The following is a 10,126-nucleotide window of genomic DNA, read 5'->3' as shown; positions in this document are numbered from 1 at the left end:
ACGTCATGAGCCACGGTGTTCTAGACTTTTTAAAATAAGGCAAGCTAAAATATAGCTTTTATTGAGGAAAACAAATACATACCGGATTATTAATTGTCATTCCTCAGTGTACTATAGGCCTACAACTTGATATTTGGATTTTAGCATTTCGCGCGATCTAAGTTGACATAGGTTTCATATTGTAATAGCTATTCTAACTGTATTTTTATTGGTTCCTGTTTAAATTGAATTATAGACGTAAACTTAATAATAAAGATTTTGATATGCATGCGACGATAAACTTAACTGTTCATCAAAATAAAGGGAATGGTCACGTGATGCTACTACGTCACGTGTAAACCAGTGGGAAGATGGCGGCCGCCGGAGGAGAGGCTTCTACCGAGAGTGTGTCGGATGAATTATTTCAAAACTTTTACACGGAGGTACGATAACCATTTTGTGAATGTATGTGTTTTGAAAGTGTCGGCCGCTCTCCGTACACTGGCTGAAGTCGATTTCTCAACAGTTCTCGTGTTTGTCACCTGTCAGGCCTCGCAGACACGAACATCAGCTAACGAGGAGAAGCTAACGTTAACTAAGATGTTTTGTGAGCGGCTTCGTCCTTCCAGTATTATCAGGACACCTCCAAAGATCGTCTATGTATTTAGTATATTTTTCTCAACTACCACAAGTCACTTAATCAAGGCAGGTGCTGTTCGCCTTTTATCTAGCAGCTTTTATACATTGCAGTGCAGTGTAACCACTCTTTGACCAGTTACATCATATCATAGTTCTATCAAATGCATGAGGTCAGGTTTCCAGAAAAGATGCAGAGCAACCTCCAGTTTCATCACATTGTACTTCTGAATGTTGGCTGTACTCGTACATCAACAGTAGAAAGTAAGTACAATGTGTATATATAAAGCATATTAAACATACAAGAGAACATAATACATGTTAAAATATACATTAAAATACATAGGCTAATACTTAAAGTGCAGACAGGTCAACCAAACGCCTAGAAGATAGGTCTATCTGCTTTTTAGAGAGACAGGAACAACAGACCGTAAGGGTGGAGGCACAACATTTAAAAGCTTATAGGTGCTACGGGCTAAACAGATCGATCACCGGGTGTGTGAAACAGACAGCAAATTGAACATAATGGACCTAAAAGAGCGAGCAAGAGAATGTGAGTGAAGCAGTCACTGCCTACCTCAGTGAACTCCTCACCCCACACACACCACCTCACGTAATCTCCGCTCCTCCATCTCTACCTACTGCCTGCACCAACCAAGGACTAAACTCTCTACTATGGGAGACAGGGCCTTCCAGGCAGTCGCCCCACTGCTCTGGAACGCACTCCCAGAGACCCTAAGGACCCCACAAACTGTGGCGATTTTTAAGAAAGGCCTAAAGACATTCCTATTTCAAAAGGCCTTTTAACAGTCACAGTTTTAATTTTAGTCTTATGGTGTTTTATTGCTATTTGTTGATTTTGTTATATTCTGGGAACTGTTTTTAACTCCTTGCTACTGTAGCACTTTGAGATTTCATTTGAAATGCAAAGGGCATTATAAATAAAAAAAAATATTATTATTATTAGTTCAGTCACATATGCAGGTGCTTGACCGTGGAAGGCTCCATATGCAAGAGTGAGACAGGGAACCATTGTAGAGACGTAAGAACAGGGCCAATGTGAGGCCGTCTCTTTGACCCAGTGAGGAGACGTGCAGCAGCGTTCTACATTAACAGAAACCGACCAAGAGCCAACATACTAATTGAAGAAAGTAATGTTAAGATTATTATTAGAAAGTGCAGGTTCAGATGGACGTTGCAATCCATGCTTGTATTATGGTAAACCATGCTTAATTTTGAAAGTTTCATCGTGTCTTTTTGACAGGTGAAGCAGATTGAGAAGAGAGACTCGGTGTTAACCTCCAAGCAGCAAATCGACAGACTTCTCAGACCGGGCTCGTCCTACTTCAATCTCAATCCGTTTGAGGTAAGTGTACCAACAGTTAGGTACTTTCCTCATTGATGTTTTTTGATTAATTATTTTGTCAGTTTAAAAAATGTCAATAATTATTTACTAGACCCAAAAGTAAGTCTGTTCAACAGACAAATGACTTTGTGTATTCATTTATGACATTAAAATGTGGGGAAGACAAGCAAGGTTATATAAAAAATGTTTTAAACAATCTTTCTTTAATAAATGGCTAACATGATTGATCGATGTGAGGAAATGAAGTGAAACTGAAATAAATTCCTGGCTTAATTGGTCAGAAATTCTCATTTCATTACTAGTGTTTTCTCTCACATGTTGTAACAGTGTGTAGTTCCCCAAAAAAGGAATAAGTGGAATAGGGAGGAACGCCACCTGTCGAGCGGCAAAAGAATTCTCTGGTGTTGATCTTTTGGGTGATTTTTATTTACAATCTCAATAGGCTGACACATCTGCTGTCATCAAGCCCTCATCAGAGTATGAGCCACCATTATTCTCGTAACAACTTGATTCCAGCAAATTATTAATCTTATATTGACACTTTGGTTAAGATATCTAAGTAGAATCAACTGGCCAATGTTCCCATCATTTTCAGGTGCTGCAAATCGATCCAGAGGCAACATCTGATGAATTGAAGAAAAGATTTAGAGCGGTAAGCAGTTAAAAAAAAAAAAAAAAAAAAAAATGTGACTTGCCATTGGTCGTAGTGATATTGTAATTGTGTTTTTTTCCTTTCTTAATTCCTAATATTTGGTCTCTTTAACTGTGCAGTTGTCCATTTTGGTCCATCCAGACAAAAATCAGGGTGATCCAGAGAGAGCACAGAAAGCCTTTGAGGGTAAATTCCTTACCTCACGTTGTAAATTATACATTGGCTGTCGTTAATCTGATAAACTCGTATCCTGTAGCCCAGTCTCTTCTTTTGTACGATGTTAACAATCACAGTGACATAGTACGTTCAGCTCCTGCCTTCTGCATGCTGTCAGTAGATGAAAAGGAAACCCATAAGTTTGATTTCACCTGAATGCCTCACTGTTCTAGCTGTGGACAAGGCATACAAACTCCTACTGGAACCAGAACAGAGGAAGAGAGCCTTAGATGTGATCCATGCAGGAAAGGAATATGTGGAGCATAATGTGAGTGTTCAACAAGTTCCCTCACCGTTCAAACATTCAGGGCATTTTGCCTCCATGTTACTCCGCTCTCCTGCTCTGTGCTTGTTTGGTTAAAGAGTTAATTATCTTCCCCGTTGTCCTCCCAACAGGTAAAGGAGAAAAAGAAACAGCTGAAGAAGGATGGGAAGCCGTTGGATGTGGAGGAGGATGACCCTGAAATGGTAAGTAAAGTGTGTGTGTGTGTGTGTGTGTGTGTGTGTGTGTGTGTGTGTGTGTGTGTGTGTGTGTGTGTGTGTGTGTGTGTGTGTGTGTGTGTGTGTGTGTGTGTGTGTGTGTGTGTGTGTGTGTGTGTGTGTGTGTGTGTGTGTGTGTGTGTGTGTGTGTGTGTGTGTGTGTGTGTGTGTGTGTGTTTTGAGACATACTATGACTTTTTCATAATTCTTTGACATTCTATGACTATGGAATGATCTGCCTTTGCATGTAAAACAGGCCTCTTTATCTGTTTTTAAAACCCTTCTTAAAACCCATCTTTTCTCTTTGGCTTTTGACACATAGTAAGATGTCGACTTCTTTTACTTGTTCTTATTTGCTACTTTGTGTTTTTAATTGTATGGTTATTAATTATAAATATGTTTATTTTCTGTACAGCACTTTGGTCAACTTTGGTTGTTGTAAAGTGCTTAACAAATAAAGTTGGTATGGTATGGTATACCATGACTTTTTCCTTCGCCATAGTATACTATGACTTCTTAATTTTTGGACATGCTATACTGTGACTTTTTTCAACATTCTATGACTTTTTTCATTTTATATTTTTGACATTCCGACTTTTCATATTTTTTCAACATACTATACTATGACTTTTTTCAGCATACTATACTGTGATTTCTTTCATAATTTTTCTACATTCTATACTTTGACTTTTTCAACATACTATCACATTTTTCGACCTACTATACTATGACTTTCACAATTCTTCGACATTCTATAACTTTTTTCTACATACTATACCATGACTCTTTGACATAATATATTATGACTTCTGTCATAATTTTCCTACATACTATAGAATGACTTTGTAACTGACCTTTTTTTTTTTTTACAATTTTTTTGTCTACAATACTTAATACGTTTTTTTGTAATTTTTCAACATACTATACTATACTTTTTCTTTGACGTACTAAGACTTTTTTAGACATACTATACTATGACTTTTTCCAGCATTCTTTGACTTTTTTCATATTTTTTTTACATACTATGACTTTTTCTGAACATACGATGACTTTTTTTTCAACATATTGACTTGAAAAGAATAATTGTCACACTATCCTGTCTTTTTTCCGGCATACTATGACTTCTTTTTACAATTTTCAAGATTCAAAAATATCTTTTTAATACGTTTTCTTTTGATTGTTTTTTTTTTTTGTCATACAAGACTTTTATGACATACTATGACTTTTTTGACATCATTTATTATGACTTTTTCATATTTTTTTCAACATACTATGACTTTTTTCATATTTTTTGACATTTATATGATATATTTTTTGACTTTTTTCGACATACTATACTGTGACTCACAATTTTTCTACATACTATACTTTGACTTTTTTCATATTTTTTGACATACTATCACTTTTTTTTGTGATTCGGACTTTTTTTTTCATTTTTGAGAAAAAAAAGATATTTTTATTAAATAACATTTAAAAGACCTGTATAAACTGAACACCAAAGAACAATATTAACTATGCAAATTATTAACAACGTACCTAAGTAAAAGCTATAACACAATTGCCAAATGTGGGGGCGGGCCGACACAAATGCATAAACACTGGCGCGCGCACAGATACAAGCCACTACCTTCTGTTTACTGTAGCTAGTGTTTAACTCAGGCTAATTAATTAGCTAGTAAGGTGCCATTTTCGGCAGCCAGACTTCCAAAAGAAAGCACACAGAGTCTCAGTTCACCCGTCCGGGAGGCTCTCACACACTTTCTGGACTCCGTGTCCGCGGACAGCTGGAGGCTTGAACCGGTGTTTATTTTTTTGTGCATTGACGGACACATGCAGCCACTCTCCTGAAACCGCGTCTTCACCTGCAGCCTGGTATACTCTCGGCCGGCCCTTATCTATAGTTTCATGTGTCACGTAGCTCTCCACAAGCAGAAAAAAGGAGCTTAAAACGCAACTTGCGATGTGATCTGGACGGGAAGGAGAACTCTAGGAATTGGAAGGGGTGTGCCGCGATTCTGCCTTCTCACAGCACGACACAGCTTTGTGGAAGTGCCGTGCTTTTCGGTTTCATGTCGCATATTGTTACGTCACAAATGACTTTTTTCATAATGTCTCTACATACTAAACTTTGACTATTTTCTGAATTTTTCTACATACTATTTTGACTTTTTTCATGTTTTTTTTTTATTTTACATACTATACTATGACTTTTTTTGACATACCCTACTGACTTTTTCATAATTTTTCTACACACTATGCTATGAACTCCTTCCTTATTTTCGACATTTTTGTCATACACTATGACGTTTTTCAACATACTATAACTTTTTTCGACATACAATACTAAGACCTTTTTTCGACATACTATGACTTTTTTTCATAATTTTTCTACATAGTATACTGTCTATTTTCAACTTACTACACTATGAATTATTTTATGACTTACCATACGATACTATGACGTACTACTATGACTGAGTTTTTGATGACGTATTATGCAATGACTTTCATGACCCACAATACTATGGCTTTTTCATGACTTTTTATGAAGTACCAGTCATAACTTTCTAATGCGGATACTATAACTGTTTAATGACACACTATTCTATATCTTTTAATGGCACACAATACTGTGACTTATCTTATTTTGAATTTGAACCTGTGTCCACTGCATTGAGGTAAGCCTCTATGTAAGGGTGCACGCTCTGCCAGATAAGCTAGATATGCATACTATTTTCATAATTTCTAATGACTTTTTTTGACATACTATACCAGGACTTTTTTGACATGTCATATTGTGAGTTTTTGTGATGTTTTTCCAACGTACTATACTATGACTTTCAAAATACTATACTGTTTTTTTTAATGACATTCAGGACATACTCAAACGTTTTTTATGACATATTAATTCCATGACTTTTTAATGACAATAAGCCTATGTATGGGCGCATGCTCTACCAGTTGAGCTACCCAAGTGTTCTATACTGTGACTTATAACGACATTCTAAACTATAACTTTCAGTGACTTTTTTTCAACATGGTATACACCTTTTTTTTTTGACTATACCACAACTCTTTGACTTTTCTTCCACATGCTATACTATGATTTATTTGGAAACTTTTTTCCGACATGCTCTATGACTTTTTTCACGACATATTATTGTTACGACCCGTAGTGTCAAGGGGTATCAGGACGCAAGCATAAACCAGATGTCATTGGTTTTTGAAAGGATATTTATTTTGAATTAAGGCAAAAATAACTCAACAGGAAAATTGGGCCATTGGGTGCGGTTGAACTCAAAAACAGAATATAACAAAAAGAGATCCTTAAAAGGAACTACAACTATAAGAAAACAAAAGGTTAAAAACGTCTAACGTAAATACTTGGTAAAACACAATACTTACAGCACCCCTGAACCTAATGTGTCTAATACAACACAAACCTCTTAAACGCAAAGGTGGTATCAGTTTTTAAAGCTCAAACCTTGGCCCACTTCCTCACTCTTTGAAACATTTCCACAAGCAAATCTGATCTTGCAGCTGCCCTTAATGAGGCTATTTAAGTTGGAGGTAGACTTCCTTGGCACGCCTCTATTGACCGTTCAGTGGTGACATGCCACACCAATCAGCTTCCTCCTCCAGGAACTGGGCGGGACCTCCGTCTTCCATCCAATTCAGCGCACGGGATGGCACAGCCTGCTTTGCATCTCACTTAGCTCACTCAGTTAAACACCCATGAGTCGCGCCAACACTTTAACAGCCTTAACACTAAAATATGAGTTCTTTTTAAACTTTTTTTTGGACATATTACTTTTTTCACACTGTCACTTTATTTGTTTGGACATGCTATGACTTTTCTGGAAAAAATTTGACATACTATACAATGGTTTTTCTCTACATACCATGCTATGACTTTTAACATACTATACCAGAGTCTTGTGCTATCATCCCCTACTGTTCATTTAGTTAATAAGTAGCAGTTGTTTGAAGTGAGGACACATTGCTATTAAAAATGTTTAACTATTTTAAATAAAACACCTTTGAAATATCTATAAAACGCAGCTTAGCCATGCTCAATATTTAATACAATTTTTAATCTAAAATTCTAACGTCAATGATAAAAATGCTAAACAGAATTTTTATATCGGAATAGAAATACTGCTGTGAGTTGAGGTAATGCAAATATTTTAATAGTGCAATGTGTTTTATTTACCCATAAACTGTTCACAATAACAATACATAATCTTAGATCCAAAATTTACTTAAAATGGATGGATAAAATGTTTTTCTTTGACACTAAGACCAAGTTGTCCATCTTTTCCAGTTTAAACAAGCCGTGTACAAACAGACCATGAAGTTGTTCGCAGAGCTTGAAATCAAGAGGAAGGAAAGGGAAGCAAAGGACATGCATGAAAGGTAAATGATGCCCAATGTTTCCACCCTGGTTTTTGTTTAAGCTGTAGAGAATGGTTACCTGTCTTTGCCTCTTTATTTAAATGTACAAATATATTGTAAATTGTGATTGTAATATCTGATCAAAATGTTATCAGATTTTACTATTGAAACAGACATTTAGAATGTAATTCATTCATTTTCCTCTTAATTTACCAGAAAAAGGGCAAGAGAGGAAGAAATTGAGGCGGCAGAGAAAGCAAAGCGGGACAGAGAATGGCAGAAAAACTTTGAGGTGCGTTTCTCCACAACTGTGATCACTTACTTTAATTGCTTTTGGAATTTCTTAAATTAACTATTTTGTAACATTTTTTTAGGAAACAAGAGATGGGCGAGTGGACAGTTGGAGGACTTTCCAGGCTAAAGGCAAAAAGAGCAAGGAGAAAAAGAATCGGTCCTTCCTCAAGCCCCCAAAGGTCAAGATGGAACAGAGGGAATGATGCTGTAAAATATGACTTTATTAGAATAAACCTACCGTTATAAAAAAATCCCCCAGCTTCCCCATTCTAGGTCATCATCTCGTCGTCAGCAGTCAACTGTGAAGTCATCGAGATACTTGTCATTTGACAACATCCTGAGTCTGACAAACGTAGTTTTGTACTTTGGTTTTCTAATACATAACATATTTGTGATCTGCACTCAGAGATCGTCCCTGCCTTGTGTGAGATAGAGAAATGATGCATCTTCCCCTTCTGTAACTGATGAGAAAAATGTGATTGTTGTTTGTTCTTTTTATCTAAATAAAGCTTGGTCTTAACAAGCCTATCTTACAGTGGTCTACAAAGCTGAGTCTAAACTTTGCATAAAGGTTAAATACGCAGGTAGGCATGGCTAGATTTGGGGGCAGATGGTATGTGGCATTACTGCTTTTGATGACCTGGTTGTAATTAGACAATTCACATTCACAAGCCAATACAATAGTGATTGGATACACACACCTTGAAATATGCTGTGAGATTGTAAATTGAATAATTCTGCACCGTCCAATGCGCAGAAATATTTGAACTATACACTACAAATGCAGGTTTTTCGTTTTAGTGTCTTAGTTCTGCATGTCTCAAATGTATTCAGTAAAACACCTACTTGGTGTTTGTTGCACATTTCCTATTTATGTTGAATAAAAATCCTTTAACCTGGATCAATAAAATTGTAGTTATTCAAGATAGAGAGATGCTCAATTTTATAACCCTCATAATTCACACAAACAAGTAGATTGTTCAGACTGATACAGAGTAATCTGCAAAACAACCATCAAGGAATCAAGAACATGCATTACCATTTCTAAAAAATCAAAATGAAAACAGTAAGCCAAATATGTTTGGCATTCCCCTTTTTTCTTGGGCTAAAAAGGTGTGAGCCTCTTATATTCAACTCAAATCACCTTTTGACCTTCAAAGCTCAAGCATGAGGATCAGTTAAACGGTCTTATTGTCCTTATATCAGGTCTCACATGACTTTGCACTGATCTCCACTGACAGCAGGAGATCCATTTGTGCCTCCCAGCAGTCCGTCCAGGCTGAGGCCTTGGAAAGCTCCGAAGAAGGAATCGTCCTTCACTGGGGCTGGTTTTCTGGCAGGGGTGGGCTGCTGCATGTGAAAGAGGATGATTGTCATAGTAAAGTATAATAAAATAGTATTCAGTAAAACAAAGTTGTTAAATGTTTTTGTTCATTTAATTACCCTTGGGAGGCAGTGGTGGGTCCTGAAGTAAGTTCGTCTGACCGTCCTTTCTGCGTTCTTCTTGGCCAGTATGTCTTGCTGTCGTTTCCTTTGGCCAACAGCACAGTGCAACATTAGGAACAACACATGGACAAGCAGCTTATTCACGTGAGGAACAGCCTTAGCCTCATTAGGCCAAGTCTGTCTGGCTAAGAGTCTCAGCTGGATACCAGGAAATTAACTTCATACTTCACACGGTCAGAGAAGTATGACACAATTCTTTAAAAATGTAAACAAATCCATCACTGGATGACAAAATGTTACTATGACAGATAAGGCCTGCTTTAGAGCTGATGACTGTAAGAAAATTGTCAGATTTATTTGCCATTAATTAATGAGTTATACATTCAAATAAAATGGTTACCCTACCTTTCTTTCCTTAGTTCAGCCTGGTATATTCTGAGCCAGGAGTCCGGGACTTTCTGGCTGCTGCATGGAAGGCTTCTCCTCCTACTGACACTCTTCCTGCGGGTGAAGCTGCTCCTGCGGACAGACTGGCTGCCCTTGGCTCCTCTCTTGGTGGAGGGTTTCTTCTTGGAAACACAGCTGGTGAACTGCTTCAGAGGAGCGCCCAGTGAAATCAGGGAATCCATTTCAACAGCTGTCTCGTGCCGATGTCTTTCCTT

General features: G+C 37.2%; 1 protein-coding gene across 1 annotated transcript; it reads left to right on the top strand.

Moving 5' to 3' along the window:
• Positions 1 to 219: 219 nt before the first annotated feature.
• On the top strand, positions 220 to 8,551 carry dnajc8 (DnaJ (Hsp40) homolog, subfamily C, member 8). Its single transcript, XM_032535207.1, has 9 exons — positions 220 to 422; positions 1,880 to 1,981; positions 2,577 to 2,633; positions 2,753 to 2,819; positions 3,023 to 3,117; positions 3,246 to 3,317; positions 7,654 to 7,745; positions 7,941 to 8,016; positions 8,099 to 8,551. The coding sequence occupies exons 1-9, from the start codon at positions 351 to 353 to the stop codon at positions 8,219 to 8,221; spliced, it is 756 nt and encodes a 251-aa protein (XP_032391098.1). The 5' UTR covers positions 220 to 350; the 3' UTR covers positions 8,222 to 8,551.
• Positions 8,552 to 10,126: the final 1,575 nt, after the last annotated feature.

The sequence above is a fragment of the Etheostoma spectabile genome, chromosome 14 (assembly GCF_008692095.1).
Source record: "Etheostoma spectabile isolate EspeVRDwgs_2016 chromosome 14, UIUC_Espe_1.0, whole genome shotgun sequence".
In the NCBI taxonomy this organism is placed as follows: domain Eukaryota; kingdom Metazoa; phylum Chordata; class Actinopteri; order Perciformes; family Percidae; genus Etheostoma; species Etheostoma spectabile.
Note: the sequence above shows the minus strand (reverse complement) of the source record. Positions and strands in the feature narration are given on the sequence as shown.

Excerpts from the sequence above, each read along its gene's own strand:
- dnajc8 (XM_032535207.1), top strand. The coding sequence starts at position 351 with ATGGCGGCCGCCGGAGGAGAGGCTTCTACCGAGAGTGTGTCGGATGAA. Across the intron at positions 2,634-2,752 it reads TGAAGAAAAGATTTAGAGCG|TTGTCCATTTTGGTCCATCC; the intron begins GTAAGCAGTTAA and ends TTAACTGTGCAG. Across the intron at positions 3,118-3,245 it reads AGGAATATGTGGAGCATAAT|GTAAAGGAGAAAAAGAAACA; the intron begins GTGAGTGTTCAA and ends TCCTCCCAACAG.